Here is a 21,455-nt window from a genome sequence, read left to right on the forward strand (position 1 = left end):
AGTTTTCATTGAGAGTGGTGTCATTATGACATATATTTTAAATAATTGTAATGTATAGAACACGTCGAAATAAGCAACTTTTACTTGGAAAACTTTTTACTAAAACTGAAAATGGCGGAGATAGAGCTCAAAGCAAGTCCCAGCCCCCCCTTTCGTACAGTCTGAAAGTAGCCGAAAATACCTCGCGTGATTTGTGCACAACCCCTATCCAGGTAAGAGTGGATTTTTAAAAAGTTCTTCTTTATAATTGCAAATGAATAAAAAGGTTACCGAAAAGTAATCAAATAATTAAATTACGAATTAATGTAATCGCAATTGCAGATTACACAGCAAATAGAATTACATGTAATCAAATTTCCATGTAATTAAATTACAAAAAATTGAATTAAATGTAATTCAATTAGTAATTAAATTACACAAGTAATTAATTACGCCCAACACTGCTCCGTACTTTATTAATGCAAAGACTGTGCAGAGTTAGCTTAGTCCAGCTCTATCTAGGGGTTACATTGCATTGCGCCGCTACTCAAGGACCAAGCATGCTATACGTGCCTCCTGCAAGACGCGCTTAAGCTGCAGCAGAAGCGTCTTGATGTCCACGACGTCCTGGAGCAGAGTCGCCGGCGCGGGCGCGGGCGACGCGGTGCCTTCGCTGGCGGCGTCGGACGGCGTCTGCGCGCGCGAGCGCTGCAGCAGCCGCGCCGTGCGCACTGGCAGGCTGGCCCTGGGGACAACAATGTCAACTTTAATAAAAGACGTAACAGTCTGAACACCTGACTCGGAGTTGCAGCCACACTTAGCAGACTGATCAACGCTGGAGGTACGTGACTTCCCGTATCTATTTAGAAAAAAAAATTCAAATGTTTTTAAGTCGTATCCAGACGAGCTGGGAAAATCGACCGATTTGATCAGGAAAATAATTGGCGCCAAGCTCATCTAGCGTCCACTCGCACACAATTTAATCACCAATCTGCATTCCATAGATACTAACTTCGAAAATGTTTTTGTGTCCGCACCTGCTGATTTGATCGGGGAATCAAATTGGCGTTTGCGTCCGCACACGGCCTGATTCGATCGGACAATTTCATCAGATTGGCGAAAAATTGTCTAGTCTGGACTCCACTTTAACGGAGACAGACGGTTCGGTGCAAACGCACATTAGGGCCATTCAGCTTCTCCAAACCAACTGTCACTGTTAAAACGTAAATTGTATTGAATGGAAAAATCATAGTTCACTGCTGATTACCGTTGATCATTCTGTCAATTGTGATTTTTGCAACTGGCCCTAAGGGTCAATTAGATTAGGTATTCTTCTTGCTTTTCAGTAATTTAAGGCGTGAAAAATTGCAGTTGAACGTCAACTTTCTCTATCGTTAACATTGATTGGTGTAATGTGCCCTTAACGGAGCGTGGTTTATAGCTTGAAAATTGTAATTGGGTTAGTAAGTAACTTCTTTTACACAACGCCGTAACAGCCGCTGGAAAACTCAATCAATTGTTTACCATATTCTCACACAGCAAATTCTAAACTCAAACTGGATTTTCCATAGAAAAGACAACTCTTTCAATGGCCGTTATAACTTTTATGCGTGGTTTGGCATCCTCAGTGGATCAGATTTTATAAAATCATTTAGACTTCATAAAATCGAGACTATATAATATATATTAATCGTAATAGAGTAAAGAATAATATAGAAGAAAGTAGTGTAAACTAAACTTGTCAATCTCACATCATCCTTTAAGCAATTCTCATCATTAATAATTGTCAAATATACCTAAATACCTACATTAACTCGTATAACAGATTGTCAATTCCATAAGTCATCGGGGCGGGTGCGACGCGCCCTGTCAAATTAATTAGCGAAAATAGGGCGACACCCTGTAGCCTGTGCTGTAGCTGTACCTAAGTATGTCACCTGTAGCCTAACACGCCTCAGTCTATATTTAGAAGATGATAGAGTGTTTTGCGATTTGTTTTTTACATAAATAGAGACCGGCTTCAACCAATTTACACAGAAACTTATCGAAATTCAAAAGACAATAGACGAAGCGACTTTGATTAATATGTAGAGTTTTTTGAACGGAATAAAATACAAAAGTTTCTTATTAATCAGTTCATATGTTAGATAAGCATAGACAAACATACAATAAAAATAGACACATAATTATACTCCATTGTCATCGTGCGGTGTGCGTCGGTCGGACGACGGGAACTCGGGAGCTAAAACTAGGCTGAACATGACAATTCCATTTGATTTGAAACACTATTAAAAGATAGGTTATATAAACTTCTAGCGGGACAGAATTTCAGACGGTCATCTTGCTTGCGATTCTTGCGAAAAGTTAGATTGTCTCATATAATGGAACACAATAAGATTGGAAATACATAATGGGGTACCTATCTGTAATGATCACAGTTTTATTAATTTCAATCAGAAAAAGTAAGTAGGGGGAAAGTGTCATGAAGGGACGGGGACCAATGAACAACTATGTAGCTAAGACGCTGATTAAAACTTTCACGATTTTTACACATTATTACAGTTCATATGTTAGATAAGCATAGACAAACATACAATAAAAATAGACACATAATTATACTCCATTGTCATCGTGCGGTGTGCGTCGGTCGGACGACGGGAACTCGGGAGCTAAAACTAGGCTGAACATGACAATTCCATTTGATTTGAAACACTATTAAAAGATAGGTTATATAAACTTCTAGCGGGACAGAATTTCAGACGGTCATCTTGCTTGCGATTCTTGCGAAAAGTTAGATTGTCTCATATAATGGAACACAATAAGATTGGAAATACATAATGGGGTACCTATCTGTAATGATCACAGTTTTATTAATTTCAATCAGAAAAAGTAAGTAGGGGGAAAGTGTCATGAAGGGACGGGGACCAATGAACAACTATGTAGCTAAGACGCTGATTAAAACTTTCACGATTTTTACACATTATTCAATTGTACAACGGGGCTTAATCGGAGTCTTCTCCGAGACCACGGGGACAACGCCGTCCTCGAAACGTCGGAGGTAAATCTTAAAACTTAGATACGCGATTAAGTCCCGTTGTACAATTTAATAACTAGCTAGACCAGCGGTTCTCAATCTTTTTTTTGACGGAACCCTTTTGGAAAGCGAAATACTTGATGGAACCCTACAATACGGTGGCGGCATAGTAAAATTTTTCGAGGCGACTAAGGCATAGTGTTCTAAATTCTTGCGGAAGCCCTGCAGGGGTGTCGCGGAACCCTAGGGTTCCGCGGCACACACTTAGAGTATGGCTCTCAGTGCCGGCCCGAGGCCTTGATCAGGGTAGAGCGAAATCGGGTTTTGGCGCCCTTCGTTGAAGCTTTTTACCCAAAAGCAAAACAAAAGCAATGAAATATTTTTTATATTTTTTTTATAATATTTTTTTTTTCAAAATCAACGTTTATTTCAAATAACACTCGTTAGAGTAACTGGAAGGTCCGGGCGTGGTCATTATTAATGGTTTATCGTCATTTTATTCATACAGCGACTGAGCTAGACGATTAATAAATTATATGTATAACAACTAAAGCAGTGAATTATTTAGGCATTTCGATATATTAATTATGTAATGCCATTTCCATTTAAAGTAGTTTATTTATTTATTTAAATGTGTACTTACTAACACCAACAGTATTTACTCTTAACGCACCATGATGAACCTATTAGCAAGTTAGTTAACAGTGTGGAGTGTACTGTGATGTTGACAAAATTACTTAAGTACTGCAAGTAGAAATAATCTTTCTTTTAAATCTTTTTATCAAGGACAATACTTACGTGGTAAAAGTCAGCACCGATTTAGCAACGAGTTAAGATTAAGTTGTTCAGTAGGTAAATTTACCGGACTTTGATTAATGACTTATCATTTATCATAACAAACTAGTCAAATAATTTATACTAAGACTAATAGTTATTAAGTTATTTATTTGAGAATATTTCTTCTGTTAATATATTAAGTATGTGTTCATAGAGTGGTTTGTTTACCAGCAGTTGAATACACAGGTACTATGTTTTCTTTAGGATTACAAAGAACTTAAAAAAAGCGGCCAAGTGCGGGTCGGACTCGCCCATGAAGGGTTCCGTATTTAGGCGATTTAAGACGTATAAAAAAAAACTACTTACTAGATCTCGTTCAAACCAATTTTCGGTGGAAGATTACATGGTAATGTACATCATATATTTTTTTTAGTTTTATCATTCTCTTATTTTAGAAGTTACAGGGGGGGGGGGGGACACACATTTTACCACTTTGGAAGTGTCTCTCGCGCAAACTATTCAGTTTAGAAAAAAATGATATTAGAAACCTCAATATCATTTTTGAAGACCTATCCATAGATACCCCACACGTATAGGTTTGATGAAAAAAAAAATTTTGAGTTTCAGTTCGAAGTATTGGTCCACGAGCCAGGCGCAAATTTCGTCAGTCACCGCCTCCCGGGTGAAAACTCGTATACTGGTTAACGGCCATATATGATGAACCCTCGTGGACGTCAGCTGCCGCTACGTTGGTGGGTTGAGGAATGGCAGCCACCGAAACACGTAAAAAAAAAATTTTTTTTCAGTCATCGCCTCCCGTTTGATACTTAGTCAGATGAAAGTTTAGGTGCTATTGTTAATAAAAACAATCGTCAGCCGGTTGTATCGCGGTGGAATCACCGTCAGCTGTACACATGAACATGTAAAAAAAAAAATTTTTTTCAGTCATCACCTCCCGCTTGATACTTTGTCAGATGATAGTTTAGGTGCTATTGTTAATAAAACAAATCGTCAGCCGGTTGTATCGCGGTGGAATCACCGTCAGCTGGTCACATGAACATGTAAAAAAAATTTTTTTTTTCAGTCATCGCCTCCCGCTTGATATTTTGTCAGATGATAGTTTAGGTGCTATTGTTAATAAAACAAATCGTCAGCCGGTTGTATCGCGGTGGAATCACCGTCAGCTGGTCACATGAACATGTAAAAAAAAAATATTTTTTCAGTCATCGCCTCCCGCTTGATACTTTGTCAGATGATAGTTTAGGTGATATTGTTAATAAAAAAAATCGTCAGCCGGTTGTATCGCGGTGGAATCACCGTCAGCTGGTCACATGAATTTATAAAGCAAATAAATAAATACAATCTAAAATTTAAAATAATTGGTTTCAGTCATCGCCTCCCGTTTGATACTTTGCCAGATGATAGTTTAGGTGCTATTATTAATAAAAAGAATCGTCAGCCGGTTGTATCGCGGTGGAATCAGCGTCAGCTGGTCACATGAACATGTAAAAAAAAATTTTTTTTTCAGTCATCGCCTCCCGCTTGATACTTTGTCAGATGATAGTTTAGGTGCTATTGTTAATAAAACAAATCGTCAGCCGGTTGTATCGCGGTGGAATCACCGTCAGCTGGTCACATGAACATGTAAAAAAAAAATATTTTTTCAGTCATCGCCTCCCGCTTGATACTTTGTCAGATGATAGTTTAGGTGCTATTATTAATAAAAAGAATCGTCAGCCGGTTGTATCGCGGTGGAATCACCGTCAGCTGGTCACATGAACATGTAAAAAAAATATATTTTTTCAGTCATCGCCTCCCGCTTGATACTTTGTCGGATGATAGTTTAGGTGCTATTGTTAATAAAAGAGATCGTCAGCCGGTTGTATCGCGGTGGAATCACCGTCAGCTGGTCACATGAACATGTAAAAAAAAAATATTTTTTCAGTCATCGCCTCCCGCTTGATACTTTGTCAGATGATAGTTTAGGTGCTATTGTTAATAAAAAACATCGTCCGCCGGTTGTATCGCGGTGGAATCACCGTCAGCTGGTCACATGAACATATCAAGCAAATAAATAAATAAAATCTAATATATGTTCATATGACCAGCTGACGGTGATTCCACCGCGATACAACCGGCTGACGATGTTTTTTATTAACAATAGCACCTAAACTATCATCTGACAAAGTATCAAGCGGGAGGCGATGACTGAAAAAAAAAATTTTTTTTACATGTTCATGTGACCAGCTGACGGTGATTCCACCGCGATACAACCGGCTGACGATTATTTTTATTAACAATAGCACCTAAACTATCATCTGACAAAGTATCAAGCGGGAGGCGATGACTGAAAAAAAAATTTTTTTTTACATGTTCATGTGACCAGCTGACGGTGATTCCACCGCGATACAACCGGCTGACGATGTTTTTTATTAACAATAGCACCTAAACTATCATCTGACAAAGTATCAAGCGGGAGGCGATGACTGAAAAAAAATTTTTTTTTTACATGTTCATGTGACCAGCTGACGGTGTTTCCACCGCGATACAACCGGCTGACGATTTTTTTTATTAACAATAGCACCTAAACTATCATCTGGCAAAGTATCAAACGGGAGGCGATGACTGAAAATATTTTTTTTTTTTACGTGTTTCGGTTGCTGCCATTCCTCAACCCACCAACGGAGCGGCAGCTGACGTCCACGAGGATTCATCATACGTAGCCGTTAACCATTATAGGAGTTATCGCCTGGGAGGCGATTGGTCATGGAAACCTGTTCGTGGCTCGCGGTCTATATGGGGAACCCCAAAAATTTATTGTTTTTTTTCTATTTTTGTGTGAAAATCTTAATGCGGTTCACAGAATACATCTACTTACCAAGTTTCAACAGTATAGTTCTTATAGTTTCGGAGAAAAGTGGCTGTGACATACGGACGGACAGACAGACGGACAGACGGACAGACAGACAGACAGACAGACATGACGAATCTATAAGGGTTCCGTTTTTTGCCATTTGGCTACGGAACCCTAAAAACGTGAGGTTTAGGTATTTTATGCGTTAAACTTTGAAGTAAATATAGAGTAAGGGATTGATCATTATGCTAGCAAGCACCGTGCTAGTAATACCACATAAATTACTAAATATCCTCATGCTTAATTCTGCGGAAGATATTTCCCATGCTAACAAAAACAAACTTATAGATATCATTTATGTATTGTATATTGTAGGTATCTTCAGACTCTCGAGTGGATGTGACAATGCTCGGACATTTTGCAAAGGAACGCGTCAGATGTGTCGCTTGATACCAATCGCAGTGAATAGGTCGCACTCGCGCACCTTAAATACAGAAGAATGCTAAGAATTGACACAATTATCTTTTCAGAGCGGTTGTGTAGGGAATATTAGCAAAACAAATGCATGTCGATGCTGTTGGAAAGCCAAAACATCCGGTTACGAAGAATTGACTAATAATGCGTTAAGGGTAACTAAACACCCAGACAATGAAACAATAAGTCTCATTGAAACATGCAAATAGCATTGGCAAATAAATAATACCTACCTAACTGGACATTTACCTATTTTGCGGTTAACTGACACAGTTTGCCGATACGTACATAAAACATTTACCTCATTGGCGACTTCGCCGTAATCCAATTGAGACGTATTAAGAACTATATTACATTACGTAGGATTAGGCACCAGGAAAAGCCTTGATCAATATTTTGGTAGGTGAGGGTGGGGAGGGTCGATCCCTAGGGGACACTTGGTAAACTTAATTTTTAATCAAACCAAACGAGATACAATTTTTTGCGCTGGTAACACTCATTCATTCGTTCCTAACTTCACGTTCTGTCATGGCACTGTATCGGAAAAGTCAGTGGTTCAAAAATGGCGGACGGTGAAAGATTTTCTGCGTACTATATTCAATTTTCGGTAAGCTTTAACTGGATTTATTTTATAATATGAGATGGAAATGATGTTAGTGAGTGTGCTTATTTTATTTGTTGTTTATTGAAGTGATGATTAACTTGGATTACATTGATATACGCGAACACATGTTTCGAGTACGGCACGTTTTATAATCTTACTATGTATGGGGATACTTTGTCTTTTTCTTCAGGGGAGATATGATTCCGGGATCATGTCACCCCCAAAGCGATCAAGTATACATTGTAATAAATTTACTTACAAAATGATTCATAGAGCTATCATAAATATTTTCTTTTCTTTAGTAAATCATGCCGCGAAAGTACGACCAGAGAAACACTGATTTAAACTTTCAAGGTTTTTGACTCATTATTGTTTATTAAAACGGAATTTAATGGCGTATAATTCAGTTTTCAATTATACAACCGACTCCGAAAACGGAATTATCCCCGTGGCCTTTGAAAAAACTGACTAAAGTTGACATCAACATTTTACGAACTGCCCGTACTTGGTCTTTTTTATCAAGTTAAACGTTTTATACACAGGGGATGTTACTCGGTCGACAAGAAACTATAACGATATTTGGTTTTCAACCGGCGATATTTGTTTTTATGGATGAAATGCTATTTCAATGGCTTTCCGACCTTATGTACTATAGAACCGACGGTCCATAGAAAGGATTTTAGGATTATGCAGCTCAAACACCGTCCTCGAAACGTGAGCAGTAAATTTCTAAACTTATTTATTATAGTAAACAATAACGACCAGTGATGGGTAAAAAAATTAAAATTGCTGTAGGTATCTGACGCTAAAAATACCTTCATACGAACTTTAAAAAAATTAACTTGTTACAAGAAATTTTATGTTAATAACTTAGATTTTTTTTTTTTTTTTTTTACTTTTTTTTTGGTACAAAAATTGATTCCCTATTTTATGTTGTTTTATGGATAATACGATTACATTGTTTTTTAAAAGTATAAGATTATGGATTAATATGTGTTTGATATCTTCATATATTAATTTTCTGTAGATAAAGTGAATAAATTAATGTAGATACTACCCTCGAAATGTGACATTGCCACTTAAAATCTTTTTACCAAGTGTCCCCAAATCTGGAAGATTTGATCCCTTCGGCTTAGACATCTGATTACCGGAAATACAACTTCAAAGCATGGAAGATGCAATATATATATGTTTGCTGTGTATTTTACAAATTATAGATGCATTGCTAATAGCGATCCGAGTTATATAATCAATGAGAATCTGGTATGGGGAGACATGGTAAAAATATGTTTACCATGTGTCCCAAGAACCAGGGTCACTTGATCCCCCTAGGATCAAGGCTCCCGACCAGGGGTAAACAAGTCTCCCTTACATAGGGGACACATGGTAAAAGTCAACAGTATGGGTTTTCATTAAATAATGATCTAATTTATTGCACAAATCTGTTCTAATTCAAACTATTAATGAAGAGATAAATTCTGAGTCGTATGGTCTATAAAGTTTTTCAATACTACAAATAGTTAAGAAAATGTATGCTAAAAACAAAAGGGGTGATCAACCCTCCCCAGTTTCCCCTAAACTTAATTCTTAATGACGAAAACGGATAGAGTGAATCTAAATTGCACACGTTTGCCTCTCGTTTGGCCTTGCATTAGTTAGTTAGTGGCTTGGCCGAGTGTGTTTTTGGCCTTTCTGTGCACACGAAACGAAACAATAGTTACATTTATTTGCTTAAGATACTATTGTATTTGATTCTTTGTTCTATACAAGATTCGTGGAGCAACGATCCCAAAAATAATAAGTACCTAAGTACAAATCAATAATGCTTTATAACTAGCATTGAACTGCCACAAACAGTTGTAGAAACATTTTGTACTTAAGCTAAATATTGATATCTGATAAATACACTAGCTTAAGATATCGTTATCATTTCGAAAGATTCTATATTTGTTATTACAAATCAAACTAGCAATATGGCACAAAAAAACAGTTAACACTAGATGCACTGAACCGTGTCGAATAGTTTATATGGACCTGTATTGCTTGGCGCGCTGGCTGCGGAGGCTCGGGGCCGGGCTGCAGGAGCGCGCCGTGCTGGGCTCGGCCACGTGCAGGTCGGTCTTCTGGCGCCGCGCGCTCGGCGCGGGCGCCACGGGCGACGCGGCCGGACGCATGCCGAGGAGACTTTCACGCCGCGCACGCACGCGGCCGACTGAAGACCGCGCGCGAGCGCTATCGCGCCCGCCACCGCCGACGCAGCTCGCCCGGAAAAATCAGATCTCGTGGCGACGACCCTATCCATTCAGGCCGAACGGATCACAATCAGCGAGCAGTTTTCTTTTTACACTCTGTTTGCAATCAACCCGATTACGCTTCATGATTCTCGTTATCGGAACCGAGTCATCACGAATCAAAAACGTCCAACTGTCAATTTAGTTTGGCAACAGTGACACTGGCATGTCGAATGCCGGGCAGGTGTGTCTGAAAGGCAGAATAGAGCGAGCGACAATAATGCCGCGTAGCACGGCGTCACGCTCGCTGCCCGCACTGGCTCCACAACACTTTCTTTTGCACGTGATTTTTGTTTGTTTTACGTGGTTGCTATCTAAATTCTCTTTCACTACTCTTGCATTACCTCTTATAATAGCACTTGAAGTCGTCACATTTTGTTTTCACTCCAAATAACCGAATTGTCGGTAGTATTAAAAGTAGAACGATGCGAGCGGTGTGGGTCAGTGTCACTGTCTGGATCGTTTGTTTGTTTGGTGCGATACGCCGGTCCATATGTCCTTCGTCTGGTGCAGGGCGCATGCGCTGCACCGCTCGATACCATTCCCCTCGCTCCCTCGCTCAGCTGATTTATTTTGCGGAGGTGATTCAAGCTTTAAGTAGGCATCAGGGTTAATTTTATAAATAAGAAACGCCTTGGACGGTTTACCTATAGAATCTCCTCTTATACTCGTATCGCGTTTATCTAAACGGAGGCTCAAAACCAAATAGTTTTTGACAGATTCCGATATTCCAAAACCGTCATGGCCGTCATATTCATATCACTCCATGTTAGCATTTCGAATTAAGTAAAATTGGCAGCTCGGCTCAGTCACAGTCATCCCCTCTTGTCACAATCGCGGACTCACCGTCATTTCACTCTATTCTAGTAAGAATCGTTTTTTAAAGGTACCTTATTTACAGTCATTAATTAGAAGGTAAGTACCTATGTGTTTGCAGAACGTCACTTGACTCAATTAGCTGGTGCGTGCGTGCATAATGTGATTCAACTCGAGACAAAATGCCAGTAACGATCGTGGATGCTGATGAACCCGCCTGTCACGGCTCACGGCAGTCCCCAACTTGACATCCAAAGCTAAGATTGCTCTTCCCATCTTTTACCGAGTATTCGCCTCAATGGAACCGTCAGAATCCATAACAACTATGAGTAATCGGTGCACACACTATACTGGTTTCCCAGCGGCGATAACTCTTTTAAGTTATGGGAGTAAAAGGCCAGTGAGGTGCATCCGACCGCGACGTTTGTTCAAAAAACGAAACACTACGGGACAGTACCAGAGCATAGATAACAGTTACTATACCTACGTAATAGAAGGTTCATTCTGTAACAAACCAACAAGAACACAGTATACTGCCCTATCTCTGTATCTTGCATTGCATAACTCATGCACATTTAGCTACACGCGCCAGGATACCCTGGGTGCATAGCCAACGTGCCATTGTTAACTCTCCGTAGCGAACGAAAGGCAACTGTCACTACCGCATTAATATGGAAGAGAGCGAACCATTGCCATCTTGGCTACGCACCCTGAGCATCCTAAAAGCGAAACATCGCAAAAAGCTACACATTTGGAACTCTTGGCAGTGCTCGCACTCAATCCACTTCTTTCTGCAACTACCTTGGCTTTTAAAAACGGATTTAATAGAAAGGCTCTGCTACGAAGAGAACTACCTAATGAGGGTAGCTTTTAGTAAGTTTCAAAAACGACTATTAAATGCGACTCTCGGCTTTCCCACCGGTCGTTTGAAATCCCTGTTGCTATTAAAATACTCATAATTTGTGAAAACAGCTAATGCACAGTGACGCAGCGCCTGACTGTATTATTCCACTAAATGTTGCGATACAACGCACGAAGTAGAATAAATGAAAAGGAACTTTTTTCTTACGTAATGAACAATTATTAATTCAATTTTAAATAATGCTATCTAACTTGTTATACCTCTCGGCGTCCAATGATGGTCCCGAGGACCGTTGAGACTCATTTTTATATGGAGTAGCTGTGACATGTTTGTAGTATATATTTTTTAATTTAGCACATTAATTTATTTAGAAATGAAAATTTAGGTAATAAATAAAAACTCGGTAAAAACATATTTTATCAATTATTTTTTAAATTAGTAAGCCCAACAAAAGGACACACAAGCAAAAGGGCACAATGGGGCCAAAAAAGCCTTAGGTACTTAAAATAATTAGTGTAAATGTTTGAAAGTTCTACTTATGTACATACGCATCCATAGGTCTATAAAATCCTTATTATACCGAACGACACGAGACAGTTTTTACGATTTACTGGGCTACTTACTAGTCGGCCGTTAATGTTCCAATGTATAAAATCAGTAGGAAGGGTAGTATCTAATCTACCACCGTTTGCCACAACTCCTGTAAGGGCCTCCATGGCGCACTCGCTAACTGTTGCCCCGGCGCGAGGGCCGTGTAAAGGATGTTGTGAAACAATGACGAAACACTCGACTTATCGGGACGCTATCTGACCGTTATTCAGAACATCGACCACTATGCCACTAGAAAACGAGCCTTATTTTGTGTCCTTTGAAAAAGCTTGGCTGTTACAGAGTTTGGGCTCAAGTAACACTGGCAACGAACGTACGAAGAGAAAACCTTTTGTGAATTCCACGCCAGTGTTCTGATGAAAATGATTGAGTTACAATGGGAAAGGAAATTTGTTTTTAGCACATGGGATGTAGTGTTAATTGTTACTATTTTCTTGGCAGTATTCCTTTGTTATTTCTACAACAACAGACCACAAGCAACCCGCACATATCTAGTCAATATCTATAAGATAACAACTATAATAATTGAATTATTAGCCAGGTAAGGTAAGCTATTTAGTTTGTAGTAATTTCCAAACAGGTACCTCACTTTAAACTAAACAGATCCGATTTGCCTATATTTAGGCTACTTGAAAAAAAGCCCGAAGGCTCGAATCCATTACGTTATATACTCGAATTTAATTGGGGTCATAACTTTTTTGAACGCATCAATAATTATACTGGTATCTGGCCACACCAGCGTTGTTATTCTCACCGTTTATCTAGAGCTTTGCCTCAAGAGAACCATAACATGGATGATCTCCTCTCCATCTTTTTAATTTTTAATTGCCGACCTTATTCCCTCACCTAGTTGTAAATAAAATAAAAATAATGGCGACGATAGTAAGTGAAAAGGGTGTAGTGATGAGCGAGTTTTTTCTTTGCGGGAAGTATTTTCATTTAGAAAACAATCTCGCTACGATCTATATGGCAGAGCATGGCCAAGGCTAAAAAAATGCCCGAATGGAGACGATGGAAGTCATTTTCAAAATCAAGTTCAGTGCAAAGCTTCACTAAGGTGCTTTGGATCTCTATGCCATCCATTATTATAATATAACTTGTCAAGTTCACCCGTAAACTCCACTCGGCTGGGACTCGCGAGCCAACGGTAATACATTCCCATGAAGCTGCAGTGTACTCTCCGATAAGGCTTAAGTGGCCTCTTAATTTCCAGTCTGCTGGTATGATTTACCACAGTCGGCTAAGTGCCGGTATCGGTTTAAGTTAAAAATAATTAATGAACCGTTTGCTTTTTAAAAATAAAATATTTACCGGTAAGATTGTACATTCAATTTGCATTCCTGATTTTAAAATAGCTTTAGCGGAATACCCTTGCAGGCCTTGTAGCGATAATTTTCAATTGCAGTGTTTTTTAACAAACATCAAACGAAAAGAAAAATGTATCAAGATGACAGATATAATACGAAGTTATGTAATTAACTATTTCCATCCATTACTTAAGTTACGATTAGCGTTTTCTATCAACGAATGTCACTTTGGCTAGGCCCCCAGGAATGCCAAATGTCCTTTACTGTTCCATTTACACGTTACATATAAGTACACAAGTATTTAGATAAAGATATACCTACCTAATATAATGCAATCCTTTACTGAAATCACATCTCTATACCCAACTCGATGTGGAATTACAAGTATTACTCGTAGCTTATAAAGTCGGATATTATGCAACGATTAACTATTACAATTATATAATTATAACATCATCAATCTGTCATTACACCATACATTACAGTACAGACAAATATCAAATATAAAGTTTATATAATAAATCCAGTTTTATACAAATACAAAGCAAGAATCGGAGCATCCGGCCCATCCCATTAAATAACGGTCTCTTTGAGCGTATTCACATTTTGCTCAAGATATAAAAAATGGTTGCTGTATTGTATTGGAATCGGTTACTGAGCACAGAGTAGTCGCAAATTTAACTAACCATTTTAACTAAGAACTTGATACTTTTTATTTTTACAACTTACTCGAACTGTAGGTCAGAAATACCTGTTCGGCTCTGACGATCGTTTGTGGGTAAGGGATGCGATAAGAATAATATTACGCTTTTGGAAGGAATTTCAAAGGTATCCTTCGCATATGCTCTTTGGAACGAATACGCCCGTATGGAGTAGTTTATTAATCTCAGCGACATGAAACATTTAAAACTTTATCCATTAAGATTTCATATTTTTTATTAAGTATTTAACTAACAAGTAGACCAAATTTAATAAAAAAAAGCAGTCATTTTATTTAGCAATGAATATTCTGGTTTATAATCAGAGATCGGACAGATTGGCGTCATTGCTCGCAATAATGTGGACATGACTCCAAATTTGATTAAATAATTAATCATAAAATTATTTTAATTAACTTTTTACCTGAGATTTAATTTTGTTCCCTAGTCAATAAATAGCACCTAAATATATTTTTAATATAAAAAAATGAGTACCTTCAGAAAATTTGGAAAACATACTGATTATTTTTTTTAATAAATTTTCATTATAAGAAATCTTTGTGTTATTTTATTGATTAGGAATCAAAATTAAAACTCAGGTAAGAAATTAATTAAATGATTAATTATTTAATCAATTGTGTAGTCATGTCCACATTATTGCGAGCAATGACGCAAATTTGTCCGATCTCTGTTTATAATCCTACCCGAATAGCTTTTATTTACAACGGAATTTTATGCACAACTTTCGGCTGTAAAAAGTTTAACGTTTTGACAGTGAAATCTCATCCCGGTTTCGAAAACGTTACGATCTCGTAAAGCGATATTTAATTCTGTGGTTTACTCGTTTTTGTATGTAACCACCGACATACTGCAATTAAAAAGAAATTAGTTTTCAATTCTGAAGCCACGCACATGGATCAACAAAAGAAATAGGTAGGAAATTGTGAGCACTGCATCGAGGTAGAGTTTAAAGCGATTTCTCAATTAAAAATTCAATAACAAAAGAGTACTTAATAAAAAAAACAGATCTAGTTTAAACTAATGGCGTAGACTTAACGTTAGATACATTAGTATGGGTACCAACAGGAAAAGTATGGTTGCCTTATTAGCTAAGGAACAGAAGCAAAAGAATGTTACTTTTAACTTAAAAAAATGGAACGCAGACGGGCGAAAAGCCTCGGATATTTTAATTTTAAATTAGAACAAATGTCGAAGTAGGTAAGTATTTTCCCTTCGGCCGTGTACGTAACCGACCTTTCGTAACTGGTAACGAAGGAAGAAAAAATGATCTTTGTACGATACTGGTTTCGAATAAAGATCATTTTTTTCTCGTACGTAATCAGTCACCATCTTTCGAAGGTGGTTCGTAACCAGTTACATAGTAAGAATTAATTCTCTTCATACGATCCTTCGCCTAGACTAAGTAAGGACTAGATTACATAACGAAACTGACTGACTGACTGACATATGAACGCACAGCCCAAACTGCTAGTTCTAGAGATTCCAAATTTGGCACGTAGGTTCCTTATAAGGTCTAGGGGTGCACTAAGAAAGGATGTTTCAAAATTCACCCCCTAAGGGGGTGAAATGGGGGTTCAAAGTTTGTTTGGGGAAAACCTCATTTTTTAGTAGTCTTAGTACGCCGGCGAAGCCGCGGGAAAAAACTAGTTAATTACAAAGAAAGGCTTAATAGATCTATATTATCATTTAATTATAATTTGGTGCACCTAGTACACTAGCAACTGTATAATGAATTAAAATAATTGCTTGGCGCATAATGTAATGATCCGTTTAAGGGCATAATTTAGTATCGTATTCCCGATTTAGGATCAACTCGTCACACCAAAATTTTGTTCTAACCGGTCATACTGCAGAAAGCAATAATATTTGTTTCAACCCGTCACAAGTAAATTTAGTTCTATTAAGTCACATAGGAATTTTGTAGCTATTGATGATTAAAACATTTTGACTCAGTTACGTATGGGGAATAGATAGTCTTTTTTCGTAATTTCAAATAGAAAATTTCTTCTCTCGTAACTATGGTTACGTACGAAGAAAAAATAATCTTTATTCGAAACCAGTATCGTACAAAGATCATTTTTTCTTCCTTCGTTACCAGTTACGAAAGGTCGGTTACGTACACGGCCGAAGGGAGTATTTTATTTTTTTTAACTCAATTTTGATTGAGTAGATATCCGGTACAATAAAATAATTTAAATTTGAGGTCTAATATAATAATATGTTGCTAGACCTCTAGATACGTACCTCTGCGCTTGGCCATTGAATATGGTAACCGCCTGCGCCACGATGCCTTTGACGGGCGCCTCCTTCTCCAGCATCACCGCCTTTTCCATCCTCATCACAACACGATAATTTTCACTGCACTTTTATAACATTTCCATAGCATGCCACCACTTTTCTAACACATTAGTTACGAAGTTTATGAGTGCAACGAGTAAGAGTTAATGTTCTACTGGCCCGAGAAATAACGGCGCAAATACCCGGAAAATTTAAACATGCCGAGCACTAATAAAAAGTTTTATTTCCTAACCTCCCCGGGGCGTATAGGAACAGCTCGACTCCTTAATTAAAATTAAGCATTTATACACGCGAACAAATACCCCATATACAAATAGCTCATAAATTCAATTTTTTGCGGCTGTCGGAGAGCCATGAAAGAATTCGGCATCATAATAACATGTCAATCACTGCTTTCCGTTATGAAAGAGTGCATAGCAATCATCTTTTTGGAAATGACAGTAGCCAGATTCAATTATTGAAATCGAACAGGTCCGGTTCGCGTCGATGTACTTGTGTCCGATTTGGCCTGAATTACTGATTACTACTCGTATGCTGATGATATTTCCGCATGTCTTATTTGCATCCGCTTGGTACAAACAACAATAGATAAATGAATTGCAGTTCCCTTGAGTTGTCCTTAAGTAGACAATAAGTACATATACCTACCACCTACCATTTATATTATGGACATGTTCAATCTTATGCGTTTACCGTTTGGCAGATGACGAACTGGTATAATTATATATGGTATGATGGTATCAGGGTAAGGAAAGTAGTAGCTTACGTTAATAAAATACGAGTACCTGCCTAACTTTTATGTTTAAAAATAATTTACTGACGCTTTGATAAATGAAATGCTAGGTACGCTACAAGAAAACAAAAAACTTGCAACTTTGACCAACTTAAATTAACAAGCAAAAAAATCCTATTCAGCTGTAAACGAACTTTTTATACAGATTTGGCTTTTCCCGAGTTTGAGTAAATTTGCAAGTGGTAAATTCCTTGGGTCCGCAACTACCTACTGATGACAATGACCACGATCTATTAGGTACTGCAGCGTGAAAGGAACTGCTTGCAAAATAAATTACGTACATTTGAAACCGCTAAACGTTATGTCTGCTAGACGTTTTTAGGGTCCCGTGAAAATATAGATTTGATCCCCTTCTAAAAGAGATTGAACCTTTAATCAATTTTTCTACAGTAAATAACATAAAAATATTTTTATCATTATTTTTAAGAACTATCTACCTACTTATTGTATCATCATTACCATTAGATTGTATGAGAAAATAAGTGTATAATTTTTTAAAGAACTATATTATAAATATTATAATTAGTTTGGCTATATTTTATGAAATGAAATGAAATGAAATGAAATGAAATGAAATGAAATGAAATGAAATCGTTTATTCACAATGAACATATGGTATTATAAGATCTTAAATTACAAGCATTGCGTCCCATGATATATTCAGTCTAGGTAGACGTGTGAAAACAGTTGTCAGTGATTAGGTAGATCACTCTGTCATTTAAAGTTCATTATATTAGGTATATTTACAAGATTAATTATAATTTAGCATCAACTAACAATATTTAAAACATGAAAATACTGAAATGAAAATTAAGTAGGTACAATCAAAAAATACAATAAATAGGATAAATTATAAAAGATCTTCAGATGTCAATTTACATTTTAAAACGTATGCAATAAAAATTCGTTTATACTGTAAAAACAATTGTCAATTAATATATTATACAATGTCTTTTTGAAATTTTTAATAGGCAATATCTTTATTTCAGCTGGTATTTTATTGAATATATTAATACACATACAATACGCGCTTTTTTTCCTAAGTTCTAACTTGCTAGTAGTTGGTAATGCTAACCTACAGCGTCTATGTGACCGTGTTGTTTCTTTGTCTACTATGAAGGTGAATAGTTCAATATTAAGTTTAACAAATATGCATATCTCGTAAATATAGAGGCAGGGGAAGGATAGTAGTTTATGCTTAATAAATAGTGGTTTACAAGATTCTAGTCTGTGGACTCCGCAAAGGGTACGGACGCATTTTTTTTGAGCCACAAAAGCGCGGTCGGCGTTAACAGAGTTGCCCCACATAATTACACCATATCGTAGAGTAGACATAACATATCCGTGATAAATTAATAAGGCACTTTTGAACGAAACAGTTCGCTTAATACGCCAAAGAGCAAATATGAACTTGTTCAGTTTGATACAGACCGTGTCTACGTGTTCTTTCCAACTACAATGTGTGTCGAGTTTCATACCAAGAAAGACAGTGCTACTTACTTCTTCGACTTGTTGTAAATTATGTTTAACTACAACTTGGTGAGTTCTAGATTTATAAGATTTAAATACCATAAATTTCGTTTTGTCTACATTAATTTGAAGGTTATTCAATTCTAACCACTCGATGACATCTCGTAGAGCTGTGTTTATCTCATTTTCAAAATTATTTATGTCTGTTCCTTTAATTACTAACGTATATTTTTATATATCTTGATTTTCGTCTAAACTAAGTAAGTACATTATAAGCATTTGATAATGTTATGTTTTTTTTAATAAGTTCTTTATTTAACATAAAAGTTTGGCTTCGGCTCGAACCAAAACAAATCTCACTTGACCATTTATTTCTTCCGACATAAAAAAAATCCGTCAAAATAACGTTAAATTTACAGATCATTAGTTACGTAAAGCCAGGTCAAGACATTGCCAATTTGATGTCTTCTTGCTTTTGCAAAGCATTTTATTAGGATGTTACCTAATTCTGTTAGTAGTGAAGTGACTTCTCCATTATGCACTAACGGCACTAATCATTGGATATTGAAGAGAAAACTTTAAGTATCACTGATACATACAATTTCTATCATTTGAGGAAGTGGAACTCTTCAACGACACATAGTTCACGTTTGACGATTTGTCCTCTTCGTTATGTTTGTTAAGTTTTTAAGCCACATTTTTGTCAAGCTTGAGTTCTGATGATAGTAGTTAGAGAAGTCGATTTTTTTCTTTTGAAGATTATATATTTTCGACGTGTTTAAGGAAAGATACTGTAATGGGTTTCAATTTCAACCTAATTAACAAATCAGAACTATGTTTTTTTTCTCCAGTCCATTATGGCACCATTTCTTTTAAAGCAGTCAAGCAAATAATACTTATTTTACTGGATTTGCGGTTTACTTTTTTACTGGTGGTTTTACATCCTGTATTCCTAGTGGGTGTATTATACTATAGTCGAATAAAGTCGAAGTCGCAATAACTTTCTGAATGACGAAATCAAAGTTAAATTTTATGGGTTTTCCAGCATTTTATAAATATATATTTTTAGATAATTAATAGTCTCTATCGACAGTAATACTACTTATGAAATGTTATAGGTATGTAGTAGGGTATTTTTTCTAAATATACTCGGTCTGTTTGCTCTTCAATGATGCGATTTTAAAAATGTTAGGCATCTCATAATATTTTACTATTCCAGTTATTGACTGACTTAACACGGACGATAAGTCAGTTACGTTACTAAAGTATTGTTACGGCTTTCTAAATAAATACAAACTCCACCTTTTACGTACTTGTCGCGGAGATCGCGAAGTCTGTTATTGTGGTATGTATCCTATCTGTCACTCTTAGCGTACTTTCACTGGTAACACTGGCGATCGAGGTCGGCTAGTGTCATGGGTGACAGCGGAGAAGATGGCGGGAACCGAGTTGAGACAAGTTGAGAGAGGTCGTCTGAATTTCTGGTACGTAAGAGGTGGTGTGACGCCGTGGCGCGTGCATCACGTACAGGAGATTCTTGGTAAGCTAAACAAATCTATATTTTGATATATATGGATATTGCAGTGACCTTGAATTAGCGACGACCTTGAGATAGAGCTGAGTTGAAGAATTGTCTGATATTCTTTATGTGTAGCTCGAGTTTGAATGTAACAAGTGAGGTGGCTAGAGTTTATCGGTTTGAGTCACTGGAGGTTTCATTATGGAGGCTGATGGATGAGCTGTAGGGGTTGTTGTGGAGGCTCGTCGGGGACCAAATGGTTCCCGCCTCGGGACTCATCGCATATTATGAGTTGAGAGATATATGAGATCATGAGAGTATATCATGAGTATATGAGTTGCGGGATGCACGATGAGTTCTCCTGTGTTGTGGAGATTCAGTTGTGCCGTGCATCCACCGATATAAGCCACGGGACTTGGGGCCCTTCTAATTTTCCCTGAGAGAGTTGAGGTTACATTCATAACAAGAGATATGAGATTGAGAGGAGATGGAATTGTGCGCCCATCGAGTGTTGATTCATGGTCATTGCAGTAGCTATTTTATACTGTGCTTAATATATTTAGAGATCCATGTAGCGAGGTCATCATTACATCCCCCTAAAGGTAAAACTCCGCTACATGTTTTGGTGGAGAATGCTTAAAAATATGTCGGTTGCGGTTCACGTGTTTGGAATGAGAAAAGAGTTGTCGTACTTAAATGTTGAAATATTTTTTTATTCAACTTGACTTTTTTTTTTGGTTTGGGTATGCCCATGCTGGTGCGTACACATGGGATAGTTATGACCTATTGTGGTGCGTACACATGGACAGTGATATTGCCCAGCCATGAAGAGAATGTGCATGTCTCGAGCTCAGTACGAATTGATTGTAGAATTTTATTACACGGTGAACCGGCCGATAGACGATTCCTTGTTTTTTTTTCTTTTCCATAGATCAGCATTAATTAGTTTCTGAACACGTTCAGAAACACGCCACTTTTTACGTTCGGTCATATTCATGGTAATCATGGTCAAATTTATTTACTAAATTTGACATTTTGCGTTTCCTCGT

At 37.3% G+C, this 21,455-nt stretch overlaps 1 protein-coding gene across 1 annotated transcript in view; it reads right to left on the reverse strand.

Annotated features, from left to right (window-relative positions):
* LOC134649764 (uncharacterized) overlaps window positions 1-21,455 on the reverse strand; it is a 127,537-nt gene that overhangs the window by 19,178 nt on the left and 86,904 nt on the right. Inside the window, exon 17 of the mRNA XM_063504594.1 lies at window positions 553-724. Within this exon, the coding sequence (XP_063360664.1) occupies window positions 553-724 (172 nt within the window). The remainder of the gene's footprint in view (window positions 1-552; window positions 725-21,455) is intronic.

Source organism: Cydia amplana, chromosome 7 (assembly GCF_948474715.1).
Source record: "Cydia amplana chromosome 7, ilCydAmpl1.1, whole genome shotgun sequence".
NCBI classification, from domain to species: Eukaryota; Metazoa; Arthropoda; class Insecta; order Lepidoptera; family Tortricidae; genus Cydia; species Cydia amplana.